The following is a 16,976-nucleotide window of genomic DNA, read 5'->3' on the forward strand; positions in this document are numbered from 1 at the left end:
AATTAGTGCCAATGAAATAAGCTTTTATAAGGATTGTGTTTCCACACAACGGGGTATTTCTAGGCACAGGACTAACATATCTAATGGTACCTCTGACCCATGGCACAATAAAAAATATGATAAATATATGGCCTTTTATAAAACCAAAAAAATACAAATAAAAGCATTTAAAAAGGCCAGAGTTCATTTCAGTGTGGATTGGCTGGAAGTAAGAATTTACGTTTTTAGCAGCTTATTCAAGTAGTGCCCCTGAAGTCTCAACTGCCTCCAAGAACTGTAATAGTACCCCGGGTTGAACAGAATTACCTTGGATGAGGTCTTTTAGGGGCATTAGTAATTTGGATACTGTACCTGATTTTGTTTGGCACCCTGTCTGGGTCTGTTGCAGTGAAAGTCCCAAGGACTGTGCCCACCATCGCACCTTCTTTTTCTCGAATGACCTTAACTTTAGGGGTGAAAACGGGAGCATCATTTGAGTCCAACACAGTGATTAAGACTGTTACATTGGGCGATGCGACTGTCTTGTCCATTCTGAGTTTTTTAGTCTCACATGAAAAGTATGGTTCTTCATTCTCAACTGTTATAAAAAGCGTCTTTGTTGGGGTACCTTCAAAATCCAAAGGCTGGAGGAAAAAAAAAAGGTTATTGGTCTTTAGAAGAGAGAGACAAGGAAGCATCTTTTTGGAAGTAATTGTTCAAACCACATAATTGTATCTATACAATGTTTGATTTCAAATAACTTGGTGATGAATTTGTCATAGTCAGGTGCACCTGTTTTTTTTAATGAGAACATAGTATGGTGGGATGCTACCATTTGCTAATTTTTATTATGTTAATGTAAATAAACTATTCTACATTATCAATGTTCTATGTCAGTGGTTCTTAACCTTGTTAGAGGTACTGAACCCCACCAGTTTCATATGCGCATTCACCAAACCCTTCTTAATTGGAAAAAAAATATATGATTTTTTCAAATTCAAAACATAGGTATATATTTATACATAGGTGTACAAAATGAACGAACACACAGTGGGCACAGTGGCTGTGTGTGATGGGCACAGTGGCTGTGTGTGATGGGCACAGTGGCTGTGTGTGATGGGCACAGTGGCTGCGTGTGATGGGCACAGTGGCGACAATTGATGGCACAGAGGCTGTAATATATATATATATATATATATATATATATATATATATATATATATATATATATATATATATATATATATATATATATTTTTTTTTTTTTTTTTTTTGCTAGTCAGAGAAGGCTCATTTAAAATAACACAAAAACATTTTTTTTTATCTGCCATTTTAGATTAATAAAGTGCTGGTCACCTCACCTCAGTCAGTCTCCTCCCCTCCCCCCAATCCAGCCATTTAATTATATGCTCCTAACAGGTTCTACTTACTTTTAAACAAGTTCAGTAGTCTTTTTTAGCACACGTTCTGCTAGGTTCAAATTCTACTAGTCAGGCAGGCTCCTCGAGACTAGTCCTTGCCTCTCTAGCTCGTCACAGGCAGCGCCGACACACAGCTCTTTGCGCAGCGCTCCGAGTCCCCCCCTTCCGGCTGTGAGTGGAGTGACGTCACGCCGCTGGAAGGGACCACGAGACTCCTTTATAGGGGGAGTAAACAGGCTGCAGCAGACAGGAAAGGGAGGTGACGGCCCCAGATGCAGGAGTGCACTCGGCACACAATTTGTACAGTGCCGCTGGCGGACGTGGCAGAGCTTCACCTGCGGCAAAATGGTATCGCCCAGGGCACCCGTCCGCCCCTGCCTTGTACCGGCGGCCCTGTGTGACCTCTGCCGAACCCCCGAGACTCACTCACCCAGGTTAAGAACCACTGTTCTATGTGCTTGAATAAATGTCTGACTGGTAGAAGCAAAGTCTCATTGTGTGAAATATAAATGTGTTATTTTTTTTTTGGCATCCTACAAAAGTAAAGTCAGGAAATTACACCATAAAGTGGTTGTAAACCCACTTTTCCCCAAAAATTAAAAACACCCCTGCAAGACAAAGGCATTATGAGCTAGTATGCATAGCATACTAGCTTATTATGTAATACTACCCTCACATCGAAGCCCCCTCATCTCTCCTGGGGTTTACTTTCGGGTATCGCAGCTCCGGCACTGTGATTGGCCGGAGCCGCGATGACGACACATGCGCGCGGGAACCGCCAGTCATGGCACGGCCTCCTTTAGGAACGGCGCAATCGCCGTTGCTAAAGTGCACCCGGGCCGCTGTCTACTACGCATGTGTCATAGACATCGGCGCCTGTCATTGTAAATATCTTCTAAACCGTTGAGGTTTAGGTGATATTTCGAGCAAATACAGGCAAGCCTTAATCTAGGCTTACCTGTAGGTAAGTGTGGTTGTAAAGGGTTTACAACCACTTTAGGGCCTCTTTCACACGGGCGGCTGTTCTGCCGCTATTAAAAGCACGTTTTGTTATTTTGAAATTTCAAGACTCCCAGCACAGCGATCATTTGCAGTTGTACTTTGCGATTAGCAGCGATTTAGTGCTTTTACACGCGGCTGCGTTAAGGTGCGGTGGAACATTCTTGCCTTTCTGATGTGCTTCCCGTTTTTTTTCCTTGTTGCCGCTGCTATTCACAGGTGAAATAGTACATTGCGATTACCTGCGGTTATGTACAAATAGCTGCACTAAATCGGTCCTGGATGCAGTCAAATACATTTTTTAGCTAACTTCGTATATCTGCAGCTAAAAGCTGAATTCTATCTGCCCGTATGAAAGGGGCCTCCGCCTTACTATATAATCCTGTCCATCTTAAAAATCGGAGCATTTGTTTAAAATGTTTTACATTGCAGAGTCAAGTTAATGCGTCTGTCACAGATGTTCTGTGGGGATGTTGGAAGGAGAAAGAGGGATAAAAGGTGAAATTAATGTTAACTTTCCTTCATACAATAACTATAACTCCCCTTCTTCCTGCTAGCTTTATTGGACAGCTACGTTTCTTCTGAGCAGTCAGACTATCAGTATCATTAGCAGATTACACACTTTATAACAATACCAGTACTGAAAATTGATTACTGAAATTTGACAATGTTTTTACAATATACATCAGCCATATTAATCTTGTTGGATTCTGCTTTTTTTGGAGTGATGCATATTGAAGGGCCACTTGTGCCACTATTCTGTAATCTACTTCTTAAAAGATCCACATTTTCAGCAATCAAAGTGAACCTGTCCTTACCAAGGATCATTATACTGACTTGGTATTGAAGAACAAAAATCATTCATCCTTACCTTTACAATGTTCAGGATTCCATCATTGGTTTCTGGATCTGTGGTCAGGTTATAATTTCCATGCTCATTTCCAGTCAATATTTTATACTTGGCTTTCCAGGCTGGAGTTTGTGGGATATCCTTATCTTCTACTTTTAATCGCAGCAACGCCGGCTTTATTTCTCCCTCCCCCACAGTGAGTTCATACTGCAAAGGAAGGTCCATTATTAGCATAGCATGAACTGATTGCTGACACAGCAGACCACACATTGGCAGATCTCCCATCCAGACTAGCTAAATAATTTGGTGCCCACCTTCTTAGCTCTTTTCCTCCATGGAGAAGAACTTGGTGCTGGATTTATGAACATGCTAAATTCCCGTGTAAGGACCACTTCCCGCAATCAGAAGTAGGCTTACACTGTTATTCTCGGTTACCATGGCTGTGAAACATCCTTTAAAGGGCAACTTTAAAAAAAATGCAACCTGTGCTCTGTGTGTATCCTTAAATGTAACAGAGAAAGCCCTTCTATTCACCTGGCTGTGTGGCGAGTCCTTGTAAGCACTGAATGGACAGAAATGTGAATCTGTATGCTTCCATTTGTGTATATAATGATGAAAGGGCTACAATAAACCCATGGGTCAGCTCTACAGCACACTTCAGTGGTCACAGGGACATCTCTCTATCACTGCACCCACTGAAGTATGCTGCTGTTGTGTTCTTGTGAGTCATGTGTGTATTATAGCCTGTAATCTCCATATAACTGGTAAAGAGCTATGCACAAGTGAAGTGCTAGGTGGAGTCAGAAGCAATCCGGCGGCTGCACAGCTGTATTACAAACAGTGGCAGCTAAAGGGTTAGGGCCTACCCTGGTACTAAATGGCTCCATCCCGATTATATATCAACATGGTACCACACAAATATTAGACTGAAGAGTTAGGTGTGATGGGCTTCATAAACACTGAACTCTTTGAAAAGCCTCACAAGTTATATTCAATGTCTCACCACCTAAAGGCAACTAGGCTGTTCTCTTTGCAAGGGAATTTGCCCCAGAGTTTAGTAAATATTTCAGTGAAGTGAATATTTAATGAAGTTTCACGTTGCCAAGAATACACAATCATGTGCAAGAAAAATATTAAAAAGAAAACATTTTTGTTTGCACATAATTGGATGATGGAAGTCAGCAGAGCTTCACCTCAATTGCTAAGCTCTGGGGCAAATTCCCTTGCAAAGGGCAATGTCTACTGCAAAGTGAAGAGCCCATTTGCATTGATTAAATCAACTCTATAGAGAGTTGCCAATATAAAATGAAAGGATGGCATTAATGACAAAGGAATGTAACTTAATTATTAGAGGAAAGTACTGAGGGCTAAGCAACACCAGATATGCGGCGACTGCATTGGGTGGCTATTCCAGTGCAGTCCTACTTGCATGGACAAGGCAAAATGCCTTGTCTGCCATGTGCCTGGTTCACACCACTGCATTGTGTGAACCAGGCACTGCATCATGTGCTGAAAAAGGAGTACTGCATGCAATACTTTTTTGTAGCACAGTGCAGGGCAATCCACTGCCTTGCACCATGCGACTGGCAAGTGAACTTTACAAGATGTCTGTGTGGCATCCCAATAAAATTTGTTGATATAAAAAAAATTGACTGTGTGATCCGCTAAACTCCGTGCATCATCACTGCACGGATCTCAGCCGGATCATACTGCACACCAGCCATGAAACTATCTTGGCTGTAAGGAAAAAAAAATGCCTACAAATACACTTTAGACACCAGTAAAATGCCCCCACCCCCCAACAAAAATACTCACTTTATCCCCACTAGTGAACACCGGCATATTGTTATTCCCATCCTGAATACGTATGTTAACAGTAGTTGAGTTGGATAAAGGCACGGGTCCTTGGTCTTTCGCTCCCACAATTAGTCGGATGAAGTTTGAGGCCTGGAAAAGAAGAAGGGTCAATAGACTACAGCTGGAACTTCTGCCACACATCTATATTCTTTATTTAATGGCACAATCAAATCTGGGCTGCTACATTGACCATTTCCTGAACTGGTGATAATCACCTTCTTATGTAAGAAATTCCAATTATATGTTGGACATATCATCCAATTACAAATGGAGAGCAGGCTACAGATGTATATCGGATGTGTCATCTCTATACATCTATTCAACATGCATCTGGCCTCCAGGTTGTACAGTAATTTTCACTTCAAGTTTTATTTTTACATCATGGACACATTTAGATGCCTATTGGATAGTATTGAGTTCACTTTATCCCATATATTTTTTATTTTTTTAGGGCGAGTTTTTAGACAGATCAGGGGGACCAAGCATTATTCTGAAGAAGAAATAGGACATGAAGCCAGCTGGGCCTTGTCATAAATGTAGACCTAAAGTGGAAATAGTAACAATGGGTGATCTATAGAATGCGCCCTAAAAAGTCGCCCACCGTTGCGCCTATGGAGGAGTGGATGATGCCTAGCTGCTGTTTAGAAGATAATAAGTGAACAAAAAGAATGTAAGATGATGAAACTCTCTAAGGAGTGTCAACAAATTAAAACAGCGCTATCAAATAACTGTGCATATTTGACTATATAAAATACATTACTACAACCCATATGTAATGATATACAGTGATAATAAACAAAATATATCCAGTTTAAGAAATAAACACTAAACTGTGACTGTAATAATAAACACCCGTGATTGACTTAAACGTGAAGTGAACGCACTGAAAGTGCAAGAGACAGTCTTTAAAAATAATTTAGAACGTGACCAAACAAAGCAAAGTTCATGTGTATAAGGATCCTGCGATCTTCAAATTTTTCCAAAAACTTCCACCACACCCGACAGTGCTCAGTGATTCCTCCCCCATCAAATGGACACTCACCGGATAGGTATGCCTCACACTCTCGTGTTTTGGCACAAAAAACCTTATCAGATGTAGTTGTTCCCGTCAATAAAGATGTAATCCAAATATGACATCCAATCAGTTCCACATATATGTCAGAGAGAGACAAAAGAAGTGCAAATAGTGTGATACCATCAAAGGTTTAATAGCACACCAAAATAAAACTTCAAACAGTGCACTCACAAACAAAATCTTGTAAAACAGCAGAATATCACATCAAGAAACTCCTTCAAACGTCAAAATGGTGAGAAGCGGTCACGGCGGACCCCCGATCAGCGAGAAAAAGTGAAACCAATTCTCCTACTCACGGTGCCATGGACTTCTGTCAGATGCAGCTGCACATCCACTTAAATAAAAAACTTCAAACGCACTCTGCATCCAAAAACGCAGCACTCACTAGTAAAATTAAACTGTATGGCAATACCCCGACATGTTTCGTTATAAAAACTTATTCATGGGACTAACCACACAGTCATAAATGGTTACCTTATATCTGATGTAGTCAGATCAATCAGCCTATCAGTCCTGGGCGTTTTCCCACTTCCTCCATAACTGTGGGCGGAAGTAAACGATATTCCCAAACTGCTGTGGGCTGACAGCATCATCCACCACCACTGGCTGGTGTATAAATCAATCAGCCAGTGCGATAGGCGTGGCGCCAGTCCCCAGATTCCAATAAGTGAGAGAGGATGTTAATCACATCCCCCAACAGCAGCAGTCTGAGCCAATCACGTGCTGCACAGCGCATCCCGCTCCGCCTACAACGATGGGCGGGCATAGAGCGCTTATGCAGCCAAAGCTAGGAGGAAGTCAGCGCCTCCTCCATTGGCTGGCTGTCTTACCCAGCAGCCACAGCGGTAAGCCGACCTGATAGGTCGAGCAGACGCTGCTCATGATAGGCTCGCCGCGGGGAATGGCTTCTAACAACACAACAGGGGCAAATCAGCTGTTGTATAGGCAGACGTGGGCGGCGGAAATGAGAGGAAAAAAAAAAAAGAAGGCCGATTTCCGGGTGTCCCCGTGACCACGAATCACATCTACAGCACAATCATTACACTGTGTTTATATTGAATAGCCATACAACAGTTCCTAATTAAGTCATCAGCTGATATATATCAATCATGCGCTGGAGTATATCAACAAATACATATAAAAACATTTGTCACTGGATGAAGGCAATAGTCAGTTAAAATAAATTAATAACATTTTGCATTAGTACATATTAGTATCAAACGCTAATTGCAAATTCATATAAATGATTAAATATATATAATTAAAATATATCTAAAATATGTAAGAAATGCATTAAAAATGAAACTCGATAAAATCAATCTAAAACTGGAACTAAATACAAGTGGTGAATTAGTGATCGCTCAGCTGATCGCAAATGGTCACCGATAACACCACCACTGGAGAAGGGATTAATTAATAGCAAAATATCAGGGTGTGGTGGAAGTTTTTGGAAAAATTTGAAGATCGCAGGATCCTTATACACATGAACTTTGCTTTGTTTGGTCACGTTCTAAATTATTTTTAAAGACTGTCTCTTGCACTTTCAGTGCGTTCACTTCACGTTTAAGTCAATCACGGGTGTTTATTATTACAGTCACAGTTTAGTGTTTATTTCTTAAACTGGATATATTTTGTTTATTATCACTGTATATCATTACATATGGGTTGTAGTAATGTATTTTATATAGTCAAATATGCACAGTTATTTGATAGCGCTGTTTTAATTTGTTGACACTCCTTAGAGAGTTTCATCATCTTACATTCTTTTTGTTCACTTATTATCTTCTAAACAGCAGCTAGGCATCATCCACTCCTCCATAGGCGCAACGGTGGGCGACTTTTTAGGGCGCATTCTATAGATCACCCATTGTTACTATCATCTTTATTTTTTAACCGTGTGCAGCCATGGACGCTATCGACTTTTTGTCCAACAGACAAATAAGTGCTGACTCTATTTTTTCCTCCAGTCAAGAAATGACAGACTGTGAGGAAGATTATCCCAGCATCCTGAAGGCATTAGATAACCTGTTAGAGAAACAGGTAAAGGCCTGGTGGGATGTCTTCACATTCGAACACTACAACAAAGAGGGTCTAATTTTTAGGAGTCTGAGGTGGGAAGTCACCCCTCAAGACGGTCTTACTGATGTAAAGTATATGGATGAATGGCTTAATTTTTTTAATAAAGTTGGGAAAGAACTACAGGTTCTGGTTCTGAAGAGGAAACAAATTAAACTAAGTCTAATTAATGAAAAAATTAAAATCATACAAAAACAATTAGAGCCAATCAAGGAATCAGAAATGATCAAAGAGTTCAACAATAGTATGAAAAAGAAACTGGAGAAGGTAGATAGGGACACTCAGAAAAGGAAAGTAAAAAAGTACAACCGAGATTCTGAGGATTTTAAAAACAGCAAAATCTACGCATGGCAGAGTAATACAGGCTCTGAAGGAGATCCAGTGAATGACACAAGAGAACAACAGCAGTCTAAAACGAGTGTTGCTGCTCTAAAGAAGGATTCAGGAAAACCTAAGGGTCCTTTGAAAAAAGCTGACCATACGGGAGGAAACCACCCTCGTAATAACTTACCGCAAGGTGCTAAGGGTGGGCATCCCGAATCATATTATGAATCACCCGGACCACCACGCCATAATAGGGAGAATGGTCAGTATAGTGGCTATTACCAGTCCCCTCGGCCACAACAACATTATGGTGTTCCAGATCAATCCCACTACTATCCCCAGCAGGATTACCATCAATGGTATCAATACCCTCCATCTGATCAATATCATCACCAACCCCAGTCTGCTTCTTTTTTAGGACAGAGAGGGAGGGGGGGAAGAGGGGGGACTCCGAAGAGGAATTTACAATCAATGAACAGAGGGGGGGAGAAGACTGGTCCACCTTATCTGATGAACAGAGCTGGGGAATACCTGCAAAGAGAAGAAGGGGGTGCAGGGCTGGAAGACGCAAGCAATCCGAAAAAAAGAGCAAGGAGAACATAGGAGCTGGTATCTACAATTTAAGTCGGGTTACTTTGAGTGCAAAAGAACTCAACGTATTAGATACAGGCCTAAAATGTGCCCCTAGAAAGGCCATGAATAAGTTTAACATCTATATTGATACCCACAAATTTATCAGAACATTAAATTTGAAAAAATATTTTCTGAGCCACCCAGTCGAAGCATCAATGAGGAGCACTACAGCCAATAGGAACATAGACAGTGGGTTGAAGAATAAATCGCTCTTCAACCCCCAAAATTCCAACAATCACTACATTGAAGTCTTTAAACAGCTTGTGCTAAAAGATATAGAAGATCTGCCACAGAAAAAAGATATCAATCCTGAGTACATCAGGGAAGGTATCAAGCTACTGGAAGACAAAAAGAACATCATTATCCGCCCTGCTGATAAGGGGGGCGGAGTAGTAGTGATGGACAAAGACTATTATCATCAGCAATTGTCCACACTGTTGGAAGATCGAACCACCTATAAGAGGTTGAATTCTGACCCTACAGAAGCATACAAAACACAACTGGATTCCTTAATACAATGGGGTTTCCAGATCAATGCCCTGAATATTAAAGAGAAAGCATATTTGGCTCCTTCTGTGTGTAGAGTTCCGGTTATCTACACCTTACCGAAGATACACAAACATGCAACCATGCCACCGGCCCGTCCAATAGTGAACGGCATTGGGTCCGTCACGGCAAGGTTGGGTGAATACTTGGACAAATTCCTCCAGCCAAGTGTGCGGGAAACCAAAGCATACTTAAAGGATACAGCTGATCTGCTCATATCCCTGGAGGATATAAGAATAAATCCAGGTACTGAAACCTTCCTTGTGACGGCGGATGTCGCCTCACTATATACTATAATACAGCATGAGGACGCTGCTCTGGCACTCAATTGGGCATTGAGTAAGAGGGAGGAAATCCCGTTTACACAAAAAAGGTTTTTGGGTCAAGCCCTCGATTTCTGTATGTCGCATAATTATTTTTGGTTCGATGGTTTCTTTTTTTCACAACAGGTTGGCGTGGCTATGGGAGCTAAATATGCCCCTAGCCTCGCCAACCTGTTTATGGCGGAGTGGGAGGACAAAAGTATCTTCAGAGATCAAAGATCTCAACTTATCTTCTATCGGAGATACATTGACGACATCTTTTTGATCTGGCAGGGATCGGAAACAGATCTCAAAGTTTTCCTTGAAGTATTGAACAACAATGTGAACAACATTAAACTGGAATATGTGATCAGTGCGTGTTCAGTTAACTTCTTGGATGTAACTATAGAAAGATGTAATGACAGGTTGAAAACAAAGGTGTACTTTAAAAGCACTGATCGAAACAGTTATCTATCGATCAGAAGTGGACACCACCCTGCTTGGATAAAGAATATCCCTAAAGGGCAATTTCTCCGAGTGCGCCGAAACTGCACTGATGACTCAGATTATTTTGAGCAGGCGAATGTACTGAAGAAGAGATTTGCCCAAAAGGGATATGATGAGATCAACCTGGTGTCAATGATTCAAGAGATCGCAGAGAAGCCGAGAGAAGATTGTTTTAAGAAGAAAATAGAAGAACCATCCACAAATGAACACCAGTGGAGCTTCCTGACGGGCTTCCACATCCAATATAAGGAAATTGAAACCATATATAAGAAACACTGGCACATCCTCAGCAGAGATAGACATCTGGGTGGAGTGACTCCTCAGCAGCCACGTTTTATATATAGACGTGCGCCCAATTTTGGCGATAGAGTGGTCCGCAAAATATTGGATCCACCTGATCGCCAATTGAAAATAGATCTGAAAGGATTCTTTCCTTGCAGAAGGTGTATTTGCTGCCGCACGGTGAAAGAACACAACAAAGGAATTAACAAAGTTACCAGCTCCGATGGCACAATGTTTGACATTAAAGAATTCAGTACATGCAACTCGTCATATGTTGTATATCTGCTATGGTGCCCATGCGGGTTATTATATGTTGGGAGGACTAAAAGACTTCTAAGAATCCGCATATCAGAACACCTAGCAAATATTAAAAAAGGCTTTGAGGAACATAGCGTTTCCATGCATTTTAAAAAGGTACATAACCAGGACCCCACGCTTGCTCAATTTTGTGGCATAGATGTGGTTTACCCATCTTGGAGGGGGTCACACAGAGTCCGTGACCTTTCACAGCGCGAAACTCACTGGATATTCTTGCTAAAATGTCTTTTTCCGCGGGGGTTGAATATAGAGGTAGACTTGAATTGCTTCATCAATAATTCTTAGACATTTATCATACCCACACCTTTCCCTCCGTGGGTTTAGTATTACCCTTTTTGGCATCTTTTCAGTATATGTACTCTTTTATTCATTTATCTGATATTTTGCTATTAATTAATCCCTTCTCCAGTGGTGGTGTTATCGGTGACCATTTGCGATCAGCTGAGCGATCACTAATTCACCACTTGTATTTAGTTCCAGTTTTAGATTGATTTTATTGAGTTTCATTTTTAATGCATTTCTTACATATTTTAGATATATTTTAATTATATATATTTAATCATTTATATGAATTTGCAATTAGCGTTTGATACTAATATGTACTAATGCAAAATGTTATTAATTTATTTTAACTGACTATTGCCTTCATCCAGTGACAAATGTTTTTATATGTATTTGTTGATATACTCCAGCGCATGATTGATATATATCAGCTGATGACTTAATTAGGAACTGTTGTATGGCTATTCAATATAAACACAGTGTAATGATTGTGCTGTAGATGTGATTCGTGGTCACGGGGACACCCGGAAATCGGCCTTCTTTTTTTTTTTCCTCTCATTTCCGCCGCCCACGTCTGCCTATACAACAGCTGATTTGCCCCTGTTGTGTTGTTAGAAGCCATTCCCCGCGGCGAGCCTATCATGAGCAGCGTCTGCTCGACCTATCAGGTCGGCTTACCGCTGTGGCTGCTGGGTAAGACAGCCAGCCAATGGAGGAGGCGCTGACTTCCTCCTAGCTTTGGCTGCATAAGCGCTCTATGCCCGCCCATCGTTGTAGGCGGAGCGGGATGCGCTGTGCAGCACGTGATTGGCTCAGACTGCTGCTGTTGGGGGATGTGATTAACATCCTCTCTCACTTATTGGAATCTGGGGACTGGCGCCACGCCTATCGCACTGGCTGATTGATTTATACACCAGCCAGTGGTGGTGGATGATGCTGTCAGCCCACAGCAGTTTGGGAATATCGTTTACTTCTGCCCACAGTTATGGAGGAAGTGGGAAAACGCCCAGGACTGATAGGCCGATTGATCTGACTACATCAGATATAAGGTAACCATTTATGACTGTGTGGTTAGTCCCATGAATAAGTTTTTATAACGAAACATGTCGGGGTATTGCCATACAGTTTAATTTTACTAGTGAGTGCTGCGTTTTTGGATGCAGAGTGCGTTTGAAGTTTTTTATTTAAGTGGATGTGCAGCTGCATCTGACAGAAGTCCATGGCACCGTGAGTAGGAGAATTGGTTTCACTTTTTCTCGCTGATCGGGGGTCCGCCGTGACCGCTTCTCACCATTTTGACGTTTGAAGGAGTTTCTTGATGTGATATTCTGCTGTTTTACAAGATTTTGTTTGTGAGTGCACTGTTTGAAGTTTTATTTTGGTGTGCTATTAAACCTTTGATGGTATCACACTATTTGCACTTCTTTTGTCTCTCTCTGACATATATGTGGAACTGATTGGATGTCATATTTGGATTACATCTTTATTGACGGGAACAACTACATCTGATAAGGTTTTTTGTGCCAAAACACGAGAGTGTGAGGCATACCTATCCGGTGAGTGTCCATTTGATGGGGGAGGAATCACTGAGCACTGTCGGGTGTGGTGGAAGTTTTTGGAAAAATTTGAAGATCGCAGGATCCTTATACACATGAACTTTGCTTTGTTTGGTCACGTTCTAAATTATTTTTAAAGACTGTCTCTTGCACTTTCAGTGCGTTCACTTCACGTTTAAGTCAATCACGGGTGTTTATTATTACAGTCACAGTTTAGTGTTTATTTCTTAAACTGGATATATTTTGTTTATTATCACTGTATATCATTACATATGGGTTGTAGTAATGTATTTTATATAGTCAAATATGCACAGTTATTTGATAGCGCTGTTTTAATTTGTTGACACTCCTTAGAGAGTTTCATCATCTTACATTCTAAAGTGGAAATAAATTTGACTAATCAATTGTGAGCAGGCAGCTCTTTTTTGCAGGAGACACATGCTAGATCTCTTCTGCAATAACAAACACTTGCCGGTGTTGATCTGGTTCCCAGCCTGACAGCGCAGGCGAAGCCCACAGAAATCTCCGAACCCTGGGGCGGCATCCAGGCTCATTCCTTAACATCCCCGTGGATTGGAGGATGTTAAAAAAGAGCCAGAAGGCCAAGCGAACTCAGCGAGCCGTCCGAGCGAAGCGAGGACGTGAGGCCGACTGGCCACTTACCGCAAATTCCATGTCGCCCTGGAGGTTCAGTGATTTCCGTTGGCAAGGATTGCGCCTGCGCAGTCAAGACGGGAACCATATCGATAGGAGGAACCATATCGTCAGATCACCTGCCTATTGGTTGCAAACTCCAGCTGCCCTGGAATGACAGACTGCCGTGCTCACGCATAATGCCCCATACACACGATGAGTGAGTGAAAAACGTATATAGCGCAACACATGCAAACTGAATCGCCTCGGGGTGCTTGGTATCTATTCCCTACTCTATTTAGCCTTCAGAATAGATGGGTTTTGAGTTTTTTCCTGAAGGCCTGGTGATTCACTTTCGTTCGCTTGCTGGTTGGTAGAGCGTTCCACAGTCTAGGTCCTTGGACTGCAAATCTTCGTTCTCCTTTGGACTTTTATCTGGCCTTGGGTATCTGGAGTCGCCCCTCAATTATTCAGCTCCTACACATTTTACAGAAGCTCACAAGAATGATAGCCAAAATACCACAATGCAAAAAAAAAAAAAAAAAGAAATAGGATACCGTACATAAAAGTGGATGACATAGATGAAGATTAAAACAAATGTGTTATCCTGTGCTACTTAAAAACAACTGGTCCAATAGTGGGGGGCCATATCCAAATCGAATTGTGTTCCAACAAAGTGAAGTAAATAAAAAGCGCAAATGTTGCTGAGGAAGTCATGTGATCGTGACGATGCGCGCGGTGTGGAGCCAGGTTACGCTGCCAAAACCGGAAGTGACGCAGGAGTTTAAAGTCTTTTACTGTAATGCAAGTTACTACGTTTTAATGAAAAATATTTTATTGTAATACAGACTTATGAGGATACCTATTCTTGCATGAGCCACTATAAGGAAAAGAAAGCGTAAATTTAATGAGCAATACACACGATTGTCAACAGAAGGTCAGACCTCCGAGAGCGAGAGAGAAAAAGAGGTGGAAGAAGACAGAGGAGTCCAAGATTGTTCATCCGAGTATAGGGGACTGCATGATTTGACCTAGCAAGAGAGGTCATAAGTCAAGGTGAGAGCGCATAGTTTGGAAGATGGTTGGAAATCACTGAATCACCAACTCTTTTTATATGGATCCTATTGCTGTGGAGTCACTTAATGCATGCACTAGCACCTGTCCTCTGGATCACATTGTTTAGAACCACTAAATGAACTACACTATATGGTTTTAAAAGTTGAATGACTTATTTGAAGGACTATACTTTATTTGTTTTGCACTGAACATTTTGTTTGGAGGACGCCACACATGCAAAAGCACTTAAATGATATAGATGAAGATCGCACATAGCAACAGATCATACAAGAATCAAGACAAAAAGAAAAGCGGTATATAAAGTGGTTTGGCATATCAAAGGTTTGCGATATGTAAAACAGCAAAACCGTTCAAAAAAGTAAATAACAAGAATTACCCCAGAAACCAGGTAAGTATCAACACTAGAATGTAGGGCACAAACACCAGAGTGCACTTGATTCCCAGATATCAGAAACTATACCAAAATACAACATGGTGTAGCGGACCGGGTCAAACATAAAATATCCACAGGAGGCAACTGGGCTGGATAAGCCGTCAGCCATAATTTAAGGGGCAGCAGGATAAAGCAAAAGAGAAAAAGGAAGATCATTTGCTCGAGGAGGGGGTCAGGCACCACCCTTCACTCGGTATATATGAAATATTGCCAAGGTTTTCATGTTGACCGAAAGGCTTCTTCCGTGTTATGCAGGGTTGCTGTTAAGTCCTCCATGTTCCCGAATTCATTTAGTTTAGCAAATCACATGGATTTGGTCAGTGGGTGCGTGTCCGTCCACCGTAGTGGAATGCAGGCTTTCACCACACTCAGAAGTTGAATGGTCAGAGAGGACTTATATTTCCAGATAGAAATAGAGAGCCTTCTACTTTTTGTTCATGTCAATTCTTGTGTGGCTATTTTGTGACTTTCCCAGGTCATGCAGAACTAATATTATTGGTAATAATATTAGTAAGAAGAAGAAGTGCTGTGAATAACCCACCTCATAACTCAAGCATCCTTGCCCACGAATCAGACCATTTTGAGGATCAACAGTTAATTTGACATTTGGAAGTTCTGGTATCTGTTTGATTAAGAAATAAGTAAAAGCAGAATTCGCGCTGTCTTCTAAGTCATCGTCTGTTGCTGTGACTTGGAATAATGGACTATCTGAAATTAAAAGGCAATTCCATCTTAAACCAGTTCAGTAATGTAGATTTAATGTATTTAAAAAGGTAAGCTGAATTACACAACAAGGACCAATTTGGTATAGATATCTTCACCTTTGAAGTTAAACCTGGTCTCCATCTGCCACCAAAGCGATGAAAGAGATTCTGAATGATTAAACTGAGGCTGCAATGAGCTACCAATATGCAGGCTCCAGTGCTTTCATTGGCATCCTAACTCTAGGGAGTCACTGACTTGGGGGAAAAAAAATCATTCAACCAATGAAGTGTTACAACTCCAAACACCTATCCAGCACACTCGTCCCAACACAAGAACTCACTAGGTAGCAAAGCCAGAATCAAAAGGAAATCCTACGTCTGTTTAAGGATAAATTTATAAAATGTTGCTAAAATTGTTCTAAAATGTTTGGGTGGTCTTTGCAAAAATTTTAGGTCTAAAAAAAGAGTCAGCAAAGTATTTTTTTATAGTAATATTTGTCATACTCACCAAGGTTGGTGGTCTCTTTCAGTGTGAAATTATACACAGTCTGAGAAAATCTGGGAGCATTGTCATTTTTATCCCTCACTTCCACATTAAAAATTAGAGATTTGTCCAAAGTTTCCCCAGTTAATCTATCAGTAGCATCAAAACGCACCTGTATAGAAAACAATGAGGAGAATTAACACGGGAAATAGACTCGCTTAACATATGGCCACAAACATTTATAAATGTTGAACAAGCAGAATGATGACAGATGATGATTGCCTCATTGTATTTTCTGAATCTAAACTTGTCACATTTGAAGCAAGATCAATGAGCTGCATTACAATATGATAACATTAGTCATTGATTTAATTTTAATGGTCAAGTGTTAAGGTTTGGAAGTTAAAGCTAGGTCATACACTCAATAATTGATAATGCCAGACAATCTATATAAAAATTTTTTTACAAATTTATACAGAAATCACAAGTATTACAGTTTGATGAAATCTGAGCATGTTACTGCCAGATGCCTGGCAGCAATCCTACTTAACATGTTTTAATATTTAGAGTTTTTTTATAAGTATATTTATATTGCTCAAGAGCAAGTTTATTTTGAGATATATGCCTTGTGGTAATCA

The 16,976-nt window shown here is 40.9% G+C and overlaps 1 protein-coding gene across 2 annotated transcripts in view; it reads right to left on the reverse strand.

Annotated features, from left to right (window-relative positions):
* Positions 1 to 16,976, reverse strand: part of CDH26 (cadherin 26) — a 103,280-nt gene that overhangs the window by 28,126 nt on the left and 58,178 nt on the right. For both annotated transcript variants that reach the window (XM_040331341.1, XM_040331342.1), the window contains exons 5-9: positions 16,363 to 16,510; positions 15,692 to 15,858; positions 5,065 to 5,196; positions 3,271 to 3,456; positions 352 to 623 (exon numbers count right to left, since the gene is read on the reverse strand). In XM_040331341.1, coding sequence (XP_040187275.1) covers positions 352 to 623; positions 3,271 to 3,456; positions 5,065 to 5,196; positions 15,692 to 15,858; positions 16,363 to 16,510 — 905 coding nt within the window. The remainder of the gene's footprint in view (positions 1 to 351; positions 624 to 3,270; positions 3,457 to 5,064; positions 5,197 to 15,691; positions 15,859 to 16,362; positions 16,511 to 16,976) is intronic.

The sequence above is a fragment of the Rana temporaria genome, chromosome 12, assembly GCF_905171775.1.
Source record: "Rana temporaria chromosome 12, aRanTem1.1, whole genome shotgun sequence".
Taxonomy (NCBI): domain Eukaryota; kingdom Metazoa; phylum Chordata; class Amphibia; order Anura; family Ranidae; genus Rana; species Rana temporaria.